At 34.3% G+C, this 20995-nt stretch overlaps 1 protein-coding gene across 1 annotated transcript; it reads left to right on the top strand.

Annotated features, from left to right (window-relative positions):
- Nucleotides 1-37: 37 nt before the first annotated feature.
- LOC132727827 (catenin alpha-1-like) lies at nucleotides 38-8945 on the top strand (the record flags this gene model as incomplete). Its single annotated transcript, XM_060713414.1, is given in 3 exon segments — nucleotides 38-167; nucleotides 7935-8069; nucleotides 8853-8945. Coding segments are annotated over 3 exon segments (358 nt in total), but the record flags the coding sequence as incomplete, so codon positions are not given.
- Nucleotides 8946-20995: the final 12050 nt, after the last annotated feature.

Here is a 20995-nt window from a genome sequence, read left to right as displayed (position 1 = left end):
CAGATATTACAACAGTTTTATGTTTCATCATTTTTAGCCAAGCTCTAGAACAATCAAGCAATCAAGATCCTTCTACAGTAAAGAAAGCAGACGGACAGATGGGAACCAGACATCACAGTGAGAATCATAGCACAGCATCTACGTCAAGACCAGTTATAGATCTCCTGGTATATCTCTTTTTATGTTAACAATATACCGCCTCGGTGGTGGAGGGGTTAGAGTCGATGACTTCTAATCCAGTTTCCTCTCTGGCGTGGGTTCGATCCCCGGGAGATGCTTTGGTAGTTTAGCATGGAGGAAGGTAATCTAGTACTGTTGTAACTCTCAAGGAATGATGCTTAGGAAACTACACACATATATGACTAAAATACTGTTGGGAAAAGGCGTAAAATGAAACAAACAAACATGTTAACAATATGGAATAATTATGACGTCCATTGTTCCTGTTTTGTATTTATTTAACCCTTGACCTTGCAGCCCAGACTTAATCTACCCATGCGACCAGTGTAGGCCATGATTACTCATCCATATATATAGCTGTCAAATTGTGGTCTGCACTGTTAGCTATTCAGTAAATACTTATCTTGAAATATTCCCTAAAATTGATGAATGGTTTTGTCCAGATTGAAAGATGGACAAGTCCATTTAAGATATTTAGGGTGGTAAGGGTTAGTGGATAGAAATATATGTTAAATTCAGTGAAATTTTACATAAAACCTCACATGGATAAAAAGAAACTTCTACATAATAAATTCTTAGACCATTCATTATCATATATTTTATTAAATGATGATTTTGGATATTGTTATCACATTATGGAGTTTGTAGTTTTAAAATAGGTTAAAATAAAGGGAATGAATCTTCATTATATCTTAAAGGGACTCCACTGATGCTTTTTTTATATCACTTGACTGGAATTAATTTTTCGAGATTAATGTCCCATTTGATTTATGTCTAGACCAATAGCTTGTGTGTAAAATTTCAGATTTTTCTCTCATTAATAATTTTTATACAAATGGAATTGTGAAAAATGACCTAAAATCGGGCCAGAAATTATAAGCACAAAAGTAAAATTTACAATTTATTTCTGACTATATATCTTCTTTATCTTTTACAGATCTTTCTGTGTTAAGTGCCCCAGGGGATCTATGTAAGAAATTCAAGAAAAATTTTGAGTCTGTTGAACCTCCTTTAACCTTTTATGTGCTAAACCTTTACTGCCAGTTTTAGAGTCACGCACATAATGCACATTAATGCATTCTAGCCAGACTTTGTACTGTTAATTTATTTTTTTTACTTTTCATCAAGTCTTAGTCATTGACCATCCTTGAAAATGGTTATTTACTACATATCATTGAGCTGAAAGTAAAACTTCATGTTCTAAAGGCTTGTCTCTTTACATTTTTGTGTGCAACAGTGAATCATACAAATTATCATCTTGAATAAGTCATACTCTTTGGTATAAACTTTATAGTTTATAAATAGAGATCTTAAAATGTTAAACTTTGTGTTTATTTGAAAAGCTGAGAAAAAAATTCTTAGTTTTTTATTTCATAGTGTTTAAAACTTATTACATCATTTTTATGAACTCTATGTGACAGCCTTGGAAAAAAAACACCTGTTTTTAGCTCACCTGTCACAAAGTGACAGGGTGAGCTTTTGTGATCGCTTTTTGTCCGGCGTCCGTCCGTCCGTCGACCGTCCGTCTGTAAACTTTTACTTTAAATGACATCTCCTCATAAACCACTAAGCCAATTTCATCCAAACTTCACAGGAATGTTCCTTTAGTGGTCACCTTTAAAAGTTGTTGAAAGAATTTAATGCCATGCAGAACTCTGGTTGCCATGGCAACCGAAAGAAAAAACTTTAAATATCTTCTTTTAAAAAACCCTAAGAGCTAGAGCTTAGATATTTGGCATGAAACATCTTCTAATGAATGTCTACCAAGTTTGTTCAAATAAAAGCCCTGGGGTCAAAATTGGCCTCGCCCCAGGGGGTCTTTGATTTTCCCTATATGCATATAGTAAAAACTTAAAATATCTTCTTTTAAAGAACCCAAAGAGCTAGGGCTAAGATATTTAGCATGAAACATCTTCTAATGAGTGTCTACAAAGTTTGTTCAAATAAAAGCCCTGGGGTCAAAATTGGCCCCGCCCTGGGGGTTATTGATTTTCCTTATATGTGTATGACAAAAACTGAAAAAATCTTCTTTGAAAAAACCCAAATAGCTAGAGTTTAGATATTAAGCATGAAACATCTTCTAGTAAGTGTCTACAAAGTTTGTTCAAATAAAAGCATTTGGGTCAAAATTGGCCCCGCCCCAGGGGTCATTGATTTTCCTTATATGTGTATAGCATATAGATCATTGTTTTTCATTATATGTGGGTAGTAAAAACTTAACATGAAACAGCTTCTAATGGGTGTATTCCAAGTTTGTTAAAATAAAAGCCCTGGGGTTTAAACTGGCCCGCTCTGGGGGCCTATATACAGTTGAGCTACCTCAGGGCCATCATGGCCCTCTTGTTTTATTTCATTATGTGTTTAAAATTTTTAACATTAACTCTAAAAATGATGTCATTGATTAATCAGTGCCAAAAGCATCATTTAACCATCCAGTGTCATTATGTTTTATACTGTTGAATTTCTTGAATGTTAAATATTTTGATACGGATGTTATTGTTATTTTTAGCTCACCTGAGCATGCTCAGGGTGAGCTTTAAGGATCGATGATTGTCCGTCGTCCGTCCGTCCATTCACATTTTGTTGTCAACACTCTAGCGGTCGCATTTTTGCTTCAATCATCATCAAACTTGGTCAGGATGCTTATCTAGTTGATAGCTCGGATGAGTTTGAACATGGGACATCTCGAATGAAAAAGTAGGTCACCGGAGCTAAAAATAGAAAAACCTTGTTAACACTCCAGCGGTCACATTTTTGCCACAAATCATCATCAAACTTGGTCAGGATGCTTATCTAGTTGATAGCTAGGATGAGTTCGAACATGGGTCATCTCGGATGAAAAACTAGGTTCACAAGAGCTAAAAATAGAAAAAAACCTTGTTTTAACACTCTAGCGTCACATTTTGGGGCATCAAAACCACATCATCATCAAACTTTGTCAGGAAAAGCTTGTCTTAGGTGATAGCTCGGATGAGTTCGAACATGGGTCATCTCGGATGAAAAGTAGGTCACTGGAGCTAAAAAATAGAAAAACCCTTGTTAAACACTCCTAGCGGTCACATTTTTTGCATAATCATCATCAAACTTGGTTTTCAAAGATGCTTGTCTAGGTGATAGCTTGGATGAAAGTTCAAACATGGGTCATCTCGGGATGAAAAAGTAGGTCAACGGGCTAAAATAGAAAAACTTTTTGTTAACCCACAACTAGCGGTCACATTTTTGCCTCAATTTCATCATCAATCTGGGTCCAGGATGGCTTGTCTACTAGGTGATAGCTTGCATGAGTTCGAACATGGGGTCATCTCAGATTAAAAAAACTAGGTCACCGGAGCTAAAAATAGAAAAAACCTTTTTTAACACTTCCAGCGGTCACAATTTTTTGCCTCCAATCATCATTTCAATCTGGGTCAGGATGCTAATCTATTTGAAATAGCTTTTGGATTGAGTTCGAAACATGGGTCATCTCGGATGGGAAAACTAGGTTTCACAAGAGCTTAAAAATAGAAAAAACGTTTTTTAACACTCTAGCGGTCACATTTTGGCATCAATCATTCATCCAACTTTGTCAGGAAGCTTTTTCTAAGGTTTGATAGCTTGGATGAGTTTTCGAACATGGGTCATGCTCTGATGAAAAAGTAGGTCACTGGAGCTAAAAATAGAAAAACCCCTTTTTAACACTCCAGCGGGTCACATTTTTCCTCAATCATCATCAATCTGGGGTCAGGATGTTATCTATTTGATAGCTTGCCATGAGTTCGAACATGGGTCATTCTCAGATGAAAAACTAGGTCACCGGAGCCTAAAAATAGGAAAACCTTTTTTAACACTCCGCGGTCACATTTTTGCCTCAATCATCATCCAATCTGGGTCAGGATGCCTTATCTATTTTGAAGCTTGGATTTGAGTTCGAACATGGGTTTCATTCTCAGGATAAAAAAACTAGGTCACAAGAGCTAAAAAAGAAAAACCTTTTTAACACTCTAGCGGTCACATTTTGGCATCGTATATCATCATCAAACTTTGTCAGGAAGCTTGTCTAAGGTGATAGCTTGGAATGAGTTCGAACATGGGTCATCTCTCATTGAAAAAGTGGCACTGGAAAGCTAAAAATAAAAACCTTTGTTAACACTCTAAAGCGGTACATTTTTGCATCAATCATGCAATCAAACTTTGTTTTGGAGGAAGCTTGTCTAGGTGATAGCTTGGAGGAGTTTCGAAACCTTGGGTCAATTTGATGAAAAAAGTTAGGTCACTGGAGTAAAAATAGTAAAACCTTGTTAAAACACTCTATGCGGTCACATTTTTGCATTCAATCATCATCAAACTTGTCAAGATGGTTGGTCTAGGTGATAGCTTGGATAGTTCGAACATGGGTCATCTTCGGATGAAAAAGTAGGTCAACGGAGCTAAAAATAGAAAAAAAACTTTGTTTACACACTAGCGGTCACAATTTTTGCCTCAATCAATTAATCAAATTGGTCAGGATGTTTGTCTAGGGATAGCTTGCAATTGAGTTCGAACATTGGTTCATCTCAGATGAAAAACTAGGTCACGGAGCTAAAATAGAAAAACCTTGTTAAAACCACTCCAGCGGTCACATTTTTTTGCCTCAATCATCATCAATCTGGGTTCAGGATTGGCCTTATCTATTTGATAGCTTTGCATGAGTTTCGAACATGGGTCATCTCCGGATGAAAAACTAGGTCAACAAGACAGCTTAAAAATAGAAAACCCTTGTTAACACTCTAGCTGTCCACAATTTTGCCTCAATCATCAATCAAAACTTGGTCAGGGATGGTTTGTCTTTGGATAGCTTGGATGAGTTTTGAAGCAATTGGTCATCTCGGATGAAAAACTAGGTCCACAGGAAGCTAAAAATAAAAAAATCTTGTTTTAACCCTAGTTGGCTACTGTTTTGATTCCAAATATCCTTTGTAAATTTTTCTGAAAGTTTTTTTTGATGATTTCTAATTCAAGTTTCGGAACATGGGGTTCATCTTGGATGAAAAACTAGGTCACACCGCCCAAACTATTGAAAAACCTTGTTAACATTTTTAGTGGTCCACATTTTCCCGACTCAATTATCATCAAACTTTGGTCAGGGATGGCTTGTCTAGGTAATTGCTTCTCGGGATGAGTTCGAAATCGCATTGGGAAACTAGGTCACTGGAGCTAAAAAAAATAGAAAAAATCTTGTTAACACTGTTTCTATTTGCTTACTGTTTTGATCCAAAAATCCTGGAAAAATTGGTCTGAAAAGTTTGTTTTGATGATTTCTAGGTCAAGTTTGAATATGGGTCACCTGGGTAAAAAACTAGGTCATGGATAATCCTTGTTAACACTGTAGTGGTCACATTTTTGACTCACCTGTCATGAGATTTGGTCAGAATGCTTGTCTAGATAATTGTTTTGATGAGTTTGATTGGTCAGGTGAGCGATCTAGGGCCATCATGGCCCTCTTGTTTAATTAAAACAAAATGGTAGTTCCAAACAACTGACTGTTCAAAATTATTAAACTTAAGCAGTTGACAATTCCAAGCTGAACTAAAACCTATAATCAATTTCAAGTTCAGTGGAAACTTGAAAGTCATGTCGTGTATATAGATTTTTGTGCCCCCACGTTGGTGGCTGGCATTTAGATTTACCCTTGTCCGTCCGTCCTTCTGTCCGTCCGTCCGTTCACTTTTGTGTCGCACGTAACTCAAAAAGTATTTGACCTAGAGTCATGAAACTTTACAGGAATGTTGATCAGCATGTGTTGTTGTGCACCTGGGTATTTTCGTCTGGAAATTTTTAGTATTTTCAGAGTTTATTGCCCTTGACTTAGTAAAATTTTGCAATTTCAACTTGGTGTCGCATGTAACTCAAAAGTATTTTACTAGAGTCATGAAAACTTTACAAGAATGTTGATCAGCATGTGTAGTTGTGCACCTGGGTATTTTTGTGTGGGATATTTTTAGTATTTTCAGAGTTATTGCCCCTTGACTTAGTAAAATTTTGCAATTTTCAACTTGTGTCGCATGTAACTCAAAAAGTATTTGACCTAGAGTCATGAAACTTTACAGGAATGTGATCAGCATGTGTTGTTGTGCACCTGGGTATTTTTGTGGGGATATTTTTAGTATTTTCAGAGTTATTGCCCTTGACTTAGTAAAAATTTGCAATTTTTCAACTTGTGTCGCACGTAACTCAAAAAGTATTTGACCTAGAGTCATGAAACTTTACAGGAATGTTGATCAGCATGTGTTGTTGTGCACCTGGGTATTTTTGTGTGGATATTTTTTTTAGTATTTTCAGAGTTATTGCCCTTGACTTAGTAAAATTTTGCAATTTTCAACTTGTGTCGCACGTAACTCAAAAAGTATTTGACCTAGAGTCATGAAACTTTACAGGAATGTTGATCAGCATGTGTAGTAGTGCACCTGGGTATTTTTGTGTGGATATTTTTAGTATTTTCAGAGTGATTGCCCTTGACTTAGTAAAATTTTGCAATTTTCAACTTGTGTCGCATGTTACTCAAAAAGTATTTGACCTAGAGTCATGAAACTTTACAGGAATGTTTGATCAGCATGTGTTGTTGTGCACCTGGGTATTTTCGTGTGGATATTTTTAGTATTTTCAGAGTTATTGCCCTTGATTAGTAAAATTTTTGCAATTTTTAACATGTGTCGCATGTAACTCAAAAAGTATTTGACCTAGAGTCATGAAACTTTACAGGAATGTTGATCAGCATGTGTAGTAGTGCACTGGGTATTTTCATGTGGATATTTTTAGTATTTTCAGAGTTATTGCCCTTCACTTAGTAAAATTTTGCAATTTTCAACATGTGTCGCACGTAACTCAAAAAGTATTTGACCTAGAGTCATGTAACTTTACAGGAATATTGATCAGCATGTGCAGTTGTGCACCAGGTATTTTCATCTGGATTTATTTAGTATTTTTAGAGTTATTGCCCTTCACTTAGAAAATTTTTGCAATTTTCAACTTGTGTCGTAAGTTACTCAAAAAGGATTTGACATATTCATTAAACCTTACGGGCAAGTTGCTCAGCATATTTAGATTTGCACCTGGGGTTTCGCTTGTGGATTTATCCAGTATTTGTAGAGTTATTTCCCTTGACTTAGTAAAAAGATTGACAGAACAGTGGCGCGGTGGGGGCACCCGTGTCCTATGGACACATTTCTAGTTTATAATGTGGCCTTTTAGCATTATCAATTACTCAAACTATTGTCTTGACCAAGGTCGGGGGGGGATAGTGCTTGTTGCCATTTGGCACCAAGTTGTTCATCTCACAAGTCCTGTATAGTTTAGCTGTCATTAAAAGTCAGTTTTTTTTTAAATCAAACTAAAACAGGCAGTAAAATCTAGGGGAAAATTTCATGCTTTATTCTTCACAAACTACATTTTTGTCTTAGTAGCACATCATTCTGTCTTTAAGAAAAAGTCCTATTATGGTTGCTGTGTTTTTTTTTGGCAGTTATTCTTGTTATGCATGCAAAAACTTAAATGTAGTCCATTATTTAAACAATTTAATACATTGTACATATCCACATCAAACTTGGAATACTTGCTTATCATGACAAGGTACAGTTGTAAGACAAGGGGGATAATTCTGAACGTATTTTGAATTTTGAAGTAATGCCCCTTTTAAACCTAGCTACTTTTTTTGTTGTCAAAATTGGTAATTGATAGTCAGCAAAAACACCACACAGGGTGCTCTTATTAAACAATGTTATGTATGTTGTATTTTCTAGAAAAATGCACGCTATATTGAGACACAGACAGACAGATGGGAAGATAACAGTAACCCTATTGTTAAAGTTGCCAAAACCATGGCAACCCAAATCAAACACATGACCCAATATGTGAGACGTGAAGGTCCAATTAATGTAAGTATAAAATAAATTCCCGAATTAGAAGTTTTAAATTATTAATTTAGATAATTTTTTTTGGAAGCATGTTTTTGGGAGTCAAGAGAATTTGTAGTCTTTCAACTTTTATAAAATGGAGTGTATCCCCCCTTCCTACAGGAAGCTGACAAAGCTTTCCTTTTGGCTATCCAGTTAGCAACTTGAAATTTAACCAAAATAAACAAAAAAAGCAGATTAAAGTGACAGGTGTGTACATAACTGTAGAAACCACTGGTTTTTAAACAATGAAAGAAAGGTGTAAAGGGTGTGTGATTAAAAATAGGAAGAAAATGAATATGTAAAATTTAAAAAAAAAAGGTCAAATATGTTGTTTATTTCATACAGACTAATAATTTCCAAACAATCTTTCTTTTATTTTAATCTGGAAAAATGAGAGATTTCTTGAGATCACTGAAAACAAAGGCAAAAAGATGAAAATTGCAGACTCAAGTTTGATTAAATATGCTCATTAAGATAATTAAAGTTGCGATATCTAAGAAAAGTATCTCTCACACAGCCAAACCACTAACTCAAACAGTGTACAATCTTGAACACTATATAATTTATCACAATAAATGATTTCGTGGAACGAGAAAAAGATAAAAACATGGGGTCAAGTATGGAAGGACACACATGACAGAAAATTTTGTTATTCAGAGGAAAATTAGTTGTATGGTTTGGTTAATGATGCACTTTTTGATGTAAACAAGCAAAGTTACATGATGTGTATACAATTTAAATCTAAATGATGATTTGTTTCAGAATCACCTTGCATTGGTAGAGACTGCAAAAGCTCTGGCTGAGAATAGCGACAGGTTCTGCACTTTGCCATTTTTTAATCAACCATTGTATTGATAAGAGGTAAGAGAAAGTAACTTTATTTGGAAAACTTTATAAAAAAAGTTTTTTCTTTACCCTTTTAACCTGCTGAAGTTTTTCAATTGGACTTGCCCAGCTTCTATTTTCGGAACTGTCCATTTAAATCAAATTTGGGGTTATCAAATAAAAGTTTAAATTTGGTTTATAAGTAGTTGTAATGCTGGTCAGAAAGCACCAATATCCTAGGAAATTCCCTGATGTCTCTTTTCAGAGCTTGGCCTTGGACTGTATCATTTGGTTGAAATTTTCTCCATTTTAATCACTTTCTCATTTTCATGCCAGTAAACTAGACATTGTGTAAAAAAAAAGGTCAAGGTCATAAGTCAGGTATTTCAAGGTTGGATGGGTATGCACCTCTGATGATCATTTATATTCCTATATTGTCTTGTCACCTTAGTGCAATAACTGGTTAACTCCTATTAAATTTAGAAAGGACTTAACCCGTTACATTTCATCACCAAGATGACAAAATTAAATTATTACCTAGGTCAATCTAAGGTAATACATGTACTGATTTTTTATCATGTTTTGTCTTACAGGAATGTATATACTGTATTTTGCTATATTTCAGCTTTTGTGAGGATTTACAGGCCTATTGTTTACAAGTGCCTACAGTAAAACAACAGTTACTTATCCTGTCAAATCTTCAACTAGGCACAGCCAAAACTGATACAGTAAGTTACCTCCCTTGTTTTGTTATTTCCCCCATTAAATCTTTTCTCTCCCTCTTATCATCATTGTATTTCTCATAAATTGAATGGTTGTAGCAATATATATGCATATATGCATTGCTTTAGATATATTGTATTAAAGTTAAAAGTTGAGTAAATGCATATTCCTCAGATGAATCAGTCTGTTAAATGTTGAAAGCATTATACCCCAAAAACAGGCATTTAGACAGAATTTGTCTGTGTCAGTTCTATGTGTCTGTTTGTATGCAAGGAGCTTATCCCTTACCCTGCTTGGACCAAAAATGTCACTCACATTTTAGTAAATTTCGTTGAATATTGTTTTTTTTAAAGAAAACAGTATTCCTCAAGATTAAATTACACACAAAATAAGACGAATTGAGTATAATTTTTTGACTAAGAAGAGGCAAAGGATAGGGCTAGAACAAGAAATAAGGAAAAAAATAGATTTAAAACATAAAAATGGGGTTGCATGTAACATCTGTATAAATATATGTGTTAACGGTTTGTGAAGATTATAAATATTTATGTGTAATGGTCCTGTGAAGTGTAAACTTTTTGGTGATATGAAACAAGTATCATTAATGATTTAAATTCCATTCAGATAAATTAAGAATATATGAAAAATTGTGAGGTAAGAATGTTTTGAAAATAACCATGTATTTATATAAGCCTAGAAAGGCTCCAACTTATGAAACAAAATTTCGCTAGTCACAATTTTTTTTCTTGATTTAAGGATCATTAATGAAAAAATTTAAGTTGTTTGGTCTCCTTTCTTTTTATTTTTCTTTTAAACTGTCAATAATTATTTAATAAATATTAGGAAGAAATGAGGTTTTCGGTCTTTTTCCTTTTATTTATTTTTAAAACTATAGCAATTAAACATTAGGGAGAACAGACCTTAGGGAGTTCTTGCATGTGATTGGTTACTAGCTGAGGTAATAAGAGATGTATGTCACCATTATAGAGCATCAGATTGGTAATTTAGTGATCGCAGGTTTGATCCTTGGGCAAGGTATAATTTCTGCATGACAAGTGATCTCAGATATTGAGTCTAATGGTCATTTGTCTGTCAATGCTGCTTCAGAAATCATGTGGAAATAGTTATTGGACACTTGCCGAGAAATTTGTAATTACTGGTTAGTTATCCAGGAAATTCAGTTTTGTGGTTTTACTGCTGAAATATGACTAAAAAATATTACTAAAAACGTGTTAAAATCAACGTAATTACTGGTTAGTTATCAAGGAAAGCCAGTTTAGTGGTTTGACGGCAGAAATATGAGCAAAACATGTGTTAAAATAAGCATAAAAATACAAACAAACAAACTAACAAGAGCACCAATACTGTCAGTCAGGTTAATTCAGACATCTTTGTTTCACCAGACACTATAGCTGTTTGTTTCTTAATTTAGTGTTTTGGGACAAAGTTTTTCAAAAATCTTTCACAAATGACTGTATATACATTTTGTATATTGATTTGCAGGGTGAGAAAAATTGTTAAGTTGATCTCTTAAATCAGTCTAAGTATGTAGGTATTAAAATGTCCCTTAAAGTAATTATTGAAAGTTCCAGGTAAAGGAGTACAATAATATTACACAACATGATTATTAATGATAGGCAAGTGAAATTGTTCTTCTAGGTTGGAGCCATGGTCTGTATTCTATAACAGTCTATAACTGAAATATTTTCAATAAATTTATGAAAGTTAAATTATATAACTACAAATGAATATTCATTTATGCACCAGTCAGTTGTAACCCCGCCTCGTGCACATATGGAAGGCATGTCCCTGGGATAGCTGGTAAAATTAGTCTGGTTTTGTTCAAGCACCTGACTCGGCACCGATTGTTTGATGCATTGATGTTGTTGGGTTTTTTTGGGGGGCATTAGGAATTACACAGTATGTCCTGTTTGAAGTGAGACTATATTTAGAACATAAATTGACCTTCTGTTTTTATCCCTATGGAGGAGGGATTAGGGTGGTTAACCTTCAATTTAGATAGTTGTTAAATCCTGGTTATTTCCCAGAGAGTGGGGTGTTGGGTCACCACTGACTGATGCTTTACAATAAAAATTGTTAAAAGGGAGGGACCCAGTTGTTTCTTTATAGTGAAATTTTTAATCTATAAAAGGATCTAAATTAGAAAACAGGCCATATAATATATTTTTTCTTTTTTTAAAGAATTATTTATCTAATAAGCACATTTAAAGTTAATTTAGTTGCTATATGATAATTATGCTATAATAATAATTATTATTTTAATTTTATTTCACATGTATTATGTTTTTTGTAAAGAGCAAAATAGGTTGTGGTTAGGAAATTTTCAAAGAACTTTTATTATTGAATTAAACCTCAATTTTTTAATATAGGTGATAGATTTGTATTTTTATATTTTTTCCCTTTTTGGTTTTAAAAATGGTACACCTACAGAATGGTATCATGAATTTTTGATAGAATCAAACTGAGGAAAATTGATAAATATGTAAATAGTTAAAAAAAAAAAAGGAATACATATTCATGATCTTGGTAACCTGAGCCCCTGACACTGGCTTTGAACCCTCACTACCAGCAATTTGTATATTATTAGTCTAAGATGTTAACCACTTGGTTAAATTTCATGGCCACTAAATTGACAATAAGTTATGTGCAAAAAAAATTGTGAAGACTTATAGATAGTTTTGCATTATCTGTCATGAACAAACTCAATCAAACTAAGTCTAAAGTTTTCAATTCTAAAAATTGTTTTCATTGCTCTGAAAGGATAACATGTTATCAAGATTTATACTAGCATATAATGGTACAACACAAGTCAATTCTTAAAGTTGGGGTATTTTTAATTTATTATACAAGTTTGGTAATACTTATAGTTTTTACTTGTAGTTTTTCATTGGGTTTATATTTCAGCTAAATCTGATTATTTTAGAATTTTGAGTAGAAAATTTTTAGATGATAAAAAATTTTCATCTGTGTAAAATCATTGTTATTTATCTTAAGATATCATTGGTTGCAATTTTAGGAATTGCAGAATTTCTTGATTTATTTTCAAAATTTTTGGAAAGTTGGTCGTTACATTGCCGTATAGTAGTCATCAGGTTTACAAGGCAGTTTAAAAAAGTAAACTACATGTTTATAATATTCAAGAAGAATTTTTTTATGAGTGGAGATTTTGATTTGCTTTCTTAATTAACAGAGTTTAAAATAAACTTTTTGTTTTTAGTTTGCAGTTATGGAATTGACTTTATTGCTTTTTACTTTGTAAATGATGATAATGATATTTGCTTAATGAGAATTTGTATCTTTTATTTTACTCTTAACCTTCTGGCTGCAACCGATTCTCCACATTCAGCCAGTGCAGATCACGATCAACTGACAGTCATCTGTGCTGCCTAATCATGGTCTGCTAACCAGTACTGTATTTGAAAATTTCCCTTAAAATAATAAATGGTTTTGTCCAGATTGAAAGATGGACAAGTCTATTTAATACATTTAGCAGGGTAAGGGTTAAAAGACACTTGATGGTATAGTCTATTTTAGCATAGGCCGAAAATATTACATGAAGGTACTCTTATTTAGCAGAATCTTATATTGTTGACAACACATAAGGCCTCAGAAACAAATGATTTTTTAGCTCACCTGAGCATGCTCAGGGTGAGCTTTTAGGATCGATGATTGTCCGTCCGTCGTCCGTCCGTTCACATTTAGTTGTTAACACTCTAGCGGTTGCATTTTTGCCTCAATCATCATCAAACTTGGTCAGGATGCTTATTTAGTTGATAGCTCGGATGAGTTCGAACATGGGTCATATCGGATGAGAAACTAGGTCACAAGAGCTAAAAATAGAAAAACCTTGTTAACACTCTAGAGGTCACAATTTTGCCTCAATCATCATCAAACTTGGTCAGGATGTTTGTCTAGGTGATAGCTCGGATGAGTTCGAACATGGGTCATCTCGGATGAGAAACTAGGTCACAAGAGCTAAAAATAGAAAAACCTTGTTAACACTCTAGCGGTCACATTTTTGCATCAATCATCATCAAACTTGGTCAAGATGCTTATCTAGGTGATTACTCGGATGAGTTCGAACATGGGTCATCTCGGATGAAAAAGTAGGTCAACGGAGCTAAAAATAGAAAAACCTTGTTAACACTCTAGCGGTCACATTTTTGCATCAATCATCATCAAACTTGGTCAGGATGCTTATCTAGTTGATAGCTCAGATGAGTTCAAACATGGGTCATCTCGGATGAGAAACTAGGTCACAAGAGCTAAAAATAGAAAAACCTTGTTAACACTCTAGCGGTCACATTTTTGCATCAATCATCATCAAACTTGGTCAAGATGCTTATCTAAGGTGATTACTCGGATGAGTTCGAACATGGGGGGTCATCTCGGATGAAAAGTAGGTCACCGGGAGCTAAAAATAGAAAAACCTCTTGTTAACACTCTAGCGGTCACATTTTTGCATCAATCATCATCAAACTTGGTCAGGATGCTTATCTAGTTGATAGCTAGATGAGTTCAAAACATGGGTCATCTCGGATGGAGAAACTAGGTCACAAGAGCTAAAAATAGAAAAACCTTGTTAACACTCTAGCGGTCACATTTTTGCATCAATCATCATCAAACTTGGTCAAGATGCTTTTTTGGTGATTACTCGGATGAGTTCGAACATGGGTCATCTCGGATGAAAAAGTAGGTCACAGGAGCTAAAAATAGAAAAACCTTGTTAACACTCTAGCGGTCACATTTTTGCATCAGTCATCATCAAACTTGGTCAGGATGCTTATCTAGTTGATAGCTCGGATGAGTTCAAACATGGGTCATCTCGGATGAAAAAGTAGGTCACAGGAGCTAAAAATAGAAAAACCTTGTTAACACCCAAGCGGTCACATTTTTGCATCAACCATCATCAAACTTGGTAAAGATGCTTGTCTAGGTGATAGCTCGGATGAGTTCGAACATGGGTCATCTCGGATGAAAAACTAGGTCACAGGAGCTAAAAATAGAAAAACCTTGTTAACACTCTAGCGGTCACATTTTTGCATCAATCATCATCAAACTTGGTCAGGATGCTTGTCTAGGTGATAGCTCGGATGAGTTCGAACATGGGTCATCTCGGATGAAAAAGTAGGTCACCGGAGCTAAAAATAGAAAAACCTTGTTAACACTCTAGCGGTCACATTTTTGCATCAGTCATCATCAAACTTGGTCAAGATGCTTGTCTAGGTGAAAGCTAGGATGAGTTCGAACATGGGTCATCTCGGATGAAAAAGTAGGTCACAAGAGCTAAAAATAGAAAAACCATGTTAACACTCTAGAGGTCACAATTTTGCCTCAATCATCATCAAACTTGATCAGGATGTTTGTCTAGGTGATAGCTCGGATGAGTTCGAACATGGGTCATCTCGGATGAAAAAGTAGGTCACCGGAGCTAAAAATAGAAAAACCTTGTTAACACTCTAGCGGTCACATTTTTGCATCAATCATCATCAAACTTGGTAAAGATGCTTGTCTAGGTGATAGCTCAGATGAGTTTGAACATAGGTCATCTCTGATGAAAAACTAGGTCACAGGAGCTAAAAATAGAAAAACCTTGTTAACACTCTAGTGGTCACAATTTTGACTCAATTGTCATCAAACTTGGTCAGGAAACTTGTCTAGGTCATTGCTGGGAATAAATCGACAATTTTGACTCAATTGTCATCAAACTTGGTCAGGAAAACTTGTCTAGGTCATTGCTGGGAATAAATCGAACATGGGTCATCTCGGATGAAAAACTAGGTCACTGGAGCTAAAAATAGAAAAAACTTGTTAACACTCTAGTGGCTACTGTTGTGATCCAAATATTCTGTTAATTGGTCTGAAAGTTTGTTTTGATGATTTCTTAGTCAAGTTCGCGGACATGGGTCATCTTGGATGAAAAACTAGGTCACACCGCCCAAATATGGAAAAACCTTGTTAACATTCTAGTGGTCACATTTTCGACTCAATTATCATCAAACTTTGTCAGGATGCTTGTCTAGGTAATTGCTTGGATGAGTTTGAAATCGCATGTGAAACTAGGTCACCGGAACTAAAAATAGAAAAATCTTGTTAACACTCTAGTTGCTACTGTTTTGATCCAAGTATCCTGGAAATTGGTCTGAAAGTTTGTTTTGATGATTTCTAGGTCAAGTTTGAATATGTGTCTCCTGGGTAAAAAACTAGGTTGCACTGCTCAAATATGGATAATCCTTGTTAACACTGTAGTGGTCACATTTTTGACTCACCTGTCATGAGACTTGGTCAGAATGCTTGTCTAGGTAATTGTTTGGATGAGTTTGATAAGTCAGGTGAGTGATCTAGGGCCATCATGGCCCTCTTGTTTCACTTTTCAGAAATGTAAAGGTAAATTTTAATAACATTTAAATGATAGTTTAAGAGCTTGTTAGATGCTGACATCTCCTGCAGAAAGAAGCACTGAAACAGTGATATAATTTGTCCAAAAAGTAGCAAAATGTAAACTTGAAGTAGTATTTTGTCTTCCATACAAAATACTAAATCACTACAAGTGTACTTATTGCCAAGAAGCCAAAGAAGATTCAGATATTTAGCCAAAAAGTATCTTTTTGGAAACTAGAATAGGAAAGCAAATAGGTTTTTTTGAAAATTAAGAATAAAAGCATTTTGGGGGCATAAAGGGCGTTTAAGTTAGGTTTAAAAAAAAATAAAAAAAATAGTATGTCAAAGTAAACATAGGTTGTTGTTGACCATTGTTCTATTCATTGAAAATCTTTAACATGTTTACAGGCTGACCGAATACTAGTCCAGAATGCACAAAACTTGATGAAGCGTATCCTGCAGACTATATCAGCTTGTGAGGCAGTCTGTGTCAAGGTATGTAACTCTCAACATTATATCTGTTTCAAAATAAATAACTCTTTTTCAAAAATCTTAAAATTCAAAAATAGGTAACTCTTCACTTGATTCCTATGTCAAGAAAGATAACTCTGCTATTGATTTATATTTCAAGAAAGATAACTTTGCATTTGGTTTCTATGTCAAAATAGGTAACTCTTCACTTGATTTCTATGTCAAGAAAGGTAACTCTGCATTTGGTTTCTATGTCAAGAAAGTAACTCTGCATTTGGTTTCTAAATCAAGAAAGGTTACACTCTGTATTTGATTTCTATGTCAAGAAAGGTAACTCTTCATTTGGTTTCTATGTCAAGATAGGAACCTTTATAATTTATTCCTATGTAAAAATAGGTACACTCCTTTTGGTTGCTATGTCAAGATTGGTAACTCTTCACTTGATTACTATGTCAATATAGGTAACTTGTCAGAAAAAGTGAAAAATGTGGCGTGCATAAAAACCAGGCCTCTAGGTCAAGGTCACACTTAGAGGTCATAGAAAAACGCTTGTCCAGAGCAAAACTTCTACATGCAAAGAGGGATTTCAATATAACTTGGCACAAATGTTCACTATTGTGAGGCTGAATGTCGCATGCAAAATTTAGGTCCCTGCGGCGAAGGTCAAGGTCACACATAGGGGTCAAAGTTCAGATAAAGAAACCACTAGAGATAATAATATATCCAGATATTTTCCAAATATTGCACAGAGAATATCTCCTATATGCATATCAATAATGCCAACAGCTCTGTCAAAAGCTTCTGTGACAGGCATATCTACAATGTTGCCCTTGTTACACTTTGAACTTTGTCCGGGACATCAATCTGAAACCATTAGAAGTATCAAAATGAAACTTTGTAGGTAGATTGATCCCATTAAATAGAAGTGCAGTGCAAAAAAGAACCTTAACTCTGCCTTGCCTAATTTTGGAGTTATTGCCCTTTGTTCATTTTTAGCTGGACTATTCGATAAGAATAAGTAGAGCTATTGCAGTCACCCGAGCATCCGCGTCCGCGTCCGCGTAACAACTTATGTTAAAGTTTTTGTAATAGTTTAAATATTTTCAAAGTCCATTGACATATGGCTTTGAAACTTTGCACACTTGTTCACCATCATGACCCCAACCTGTAGACAGGAGGAGGTAACTCTATCAAGCATTTTGACAGAATTATGCCCCTTTTTCGACTTAGAATTTACGTTAAAGTTTTTGTAATAGTTCAAATATTTTCAAAGTCCATTGACATATGGCTTTGAAACTTTGCACACTTGTTCAACATCATGACCCCAACCTGTAAACAGGAGGAGGTAACTCTATCAAGCATTTTGACAGAATAATGCCCCTTTTTCGACTTAGAATTTACGTTAAAGTTTTTTAATAGTTCAATATTTTCAAAGTCCATTGACATATGGCTTTGAAACTTTGCACACTTGTTCAACATCATGACCCCAACCTGTAAACAGGAGGAGGTAACTCTATCAAGCATTTTGACAGAATTATGCCCCTTTTTCGACTTAGAATTTATGTTAAAGTTTTTGTAATAGTTCAAATATTTTCAAAGTCCATTGACATATGGCTTTGAATCTTTGCACACTTGTTCACCATCATGACCCAAACCTGTAAACAGGAGGAGGTAACTGTATCAAGCATTTTTTTTACTATCAAGCACTAAGAATAGTCAAGCGTTGCTGTCCTACTGACAGCTCTTGTTACGCTTTGAACTTTGTCTGTGACAAAACTCTGACACTACAATAGGTATACTTTCCTGTGTCCAAAACCTATTCGGAGAGCATCACCCAGTTCAAACGGTTCTTGTCTGACTTTATTTTTTGTCTGTGCCATTTTTCCTAAACTATAAAAGGATGTTAGATCTTATTGTAAAGAAGTGCAGTGCACAAACACTGGAATTCTGAACTTCTTATTTTTATGTGCCGGAATAATTTCGGACATATTATGTTATACCCCCTGGCGTCCGTCCTTTGTTAATTTTCATATTTCATTTTTTCCTGGCCATTTCTCCTTAACTATAAAAGCTTTGGACTTCATAGGATGATCTCATTAAGATGAAGTGCAGTGTACAAAAACTGGTACTCCATGATTTTTGAGTAATTGCCTTTTGTTTATTTTCTTACTTTATTTTTATCCCGGCCATTTCACCTAAAATATAAAAACTATGGACTTGAATCTTCATAGAATGATAGATTATCAGTTCAAATGCCACTAAAATTCAAGGCACATGTATATTGTAAGAGCGGTGTTTATAAATAACATATATTTAAGAAGAAAATGATTAAGTGACAGCTATACTGTTCACAAGGCGACACATCTGACTCGCAGAGTTCTACTTATGTCTAGATGTAGAACTATTTAACATTATTTCAGTGTCAAAGTAGATAAATCAAAATTTACATGATTGTAATCTCAATATTATTCCAGTGTCAAGACAGGTAGTTCTTCACATGAATTCTATAGCATAGTAAATCATTAAATGTCTCACTTGTTGTGTGAGAGGAATATTTTCTCATTTATTGTGAATTCAAAAATGAAAATACGCACAAAAAAATTCTCAATCATTTCAGGGATTATCACCCACTGTAACTGAGAACTCAGAAAGTTCAATACTGCTGGCAACAAGATGGCGACAGAAACACGCAGCACATCGTCAACAGGAAGTTCTAGACTGGGACACAGATGATTTGGGTCTGAGGATTGTTGAAGGCAACGACCTCCCACCTGCTCTTACACAAATATTTCAACCCTGAACACATTTCAGTTAAACTTGTGAACAATGGTCACACCAAGATAGAGAGACAAATAAATAATGGTCTTAAAGCAGCATGCCTCCACATTTATGTTAATTTTCATGAAAAAAATTGGAAATGTATTTAAAAGTAAAATATTGTGAGGATAGCAAATGAAGCAATTTACATATTGCAATCGGCACTTACAATAAAAGAAAATTACCAAAAAATGGTCAAGATATGCAAAAACACATCTTACTGCATTAGTAACACAGTAGAAATATGGTGATGAAATACTGCAAAATCAGTCTTAAACACACATAACATGTAAAATATAACTTGGATCTTGAATGTTTTTACCTTTCTTAACATTATAGTACATTTTTCTCAATATTGATTTCCTTGACAAATTTTGGTGCTTATGGAGGTGTGCAGCTTTAATAGGTAAGTAGTCTTAATTTTTGAGGTTATTATATTCCATTTAAACAATGAAGTAGCCTTTATATGCAGGGTTATCTTTATTAAGAGGTGGTCTTTGACAGGTTTGACTGTACAGGTTTCTGAAATTTTTACTTTGACAGAATACTGATCAATATGATGATGTTTGAAAAATGATCAAGTTTTAAATTTAAATTCTTTCATTTACAAAAAAAGAATGAAATGAGATTTTTGAAGAAGGATTTAAGGAGGGCTGGGCTTAAACTTTAGTGATGTCTTCTTGAGCATTGTTACATTATGAAACTGTCCTGCGTGTTTTTGACAATGGTATTATACTGAGGCACATAGAACAGAAACAAATGGAAAAGATAATTAAGAAATATACTCAGAAATATATTGAAAATCATATTTTTGTGCTTTTCTGTGCCTGACTAGATGAAATTTGTTTAATATTTAGAGGTACTTTTCTTTAAATACAGTTGTCATTTAGAGATACTTTTCTCTTAATATTTTGCATAGTGAGGACCAAGCTATTCAAGAAATGTTTGTGCCCAATCTTATGACCAATGTAATTAATTTTTTTTATTTTAGTTGATTGCATTTATATATTCGGGAAGGTGCTGATATTTTTATTATTTTTTTTTTATTTTTCAATTTACATATATGAACTTAATCATTATCATTTTTTGTTGTCTCATTATAATAGCATAATACATATATAAAAATGTAAACATATCATGAAAAATGTAAACATGATACTTTTTCAGGATATTATATTTTGCTGCCATAGAGAAATCCTATTATATCCATTTTGTTCAACTTGTTTACAATCTTGTATTTTGTATAGTGGACTTGTCTTTGCTTTGAATTTAGAACAGTCTATTGTTTTGGGTGTTTCAGTATGGAAAATGCTTAACTTTATCAACTAACTAATAACAATCTTGTCAGATTACTTGATAGTGCATAATGGTCTGAAAAAGGGTTGAGAATGTGTATTTTATGCCCCATGGGTATAAATATAGTAATTAAACCGTCCATCTGTCTGTCTGTCTGATTGTCTGTACAAGTTTAACCTAAACTGGCATATTGGATTTATCTTCAGTTCTACCTATTCCAATGGCTTCATCATTTACACTCTTACTAATCAACACATCTTACATTTTCTGGGCAAGTTACATAACTGTGGCCTTTTCCCCCCAGTTATTGCCCTTTTTAGCGCTTAGAAAATGAATATGGTTAATATATGACCTGAACCGTCAAAATGGAT

This window comes from Ruditapes philippinarum, unplaced genomic scaffold (assembly GCF_026571515.1).
Source record: "Ruditapes philippinarum isolate M1 unplaced genomic scaffold, ASM2657151v2 ctg14011_1_1_1_1, whole genome shotgun sequence".
NCBI classification, from domain to species: Eukaryota; Metazoa; Mollusca; class Bivalvia; order Venerida; family Veneridae; genus Ruditapes; species Ruditapes philippinarum.
Note: the sequence above shows the minus strand (reverse complement) of the source record. Positions and strands in the feature narration are given on the sequence as shown.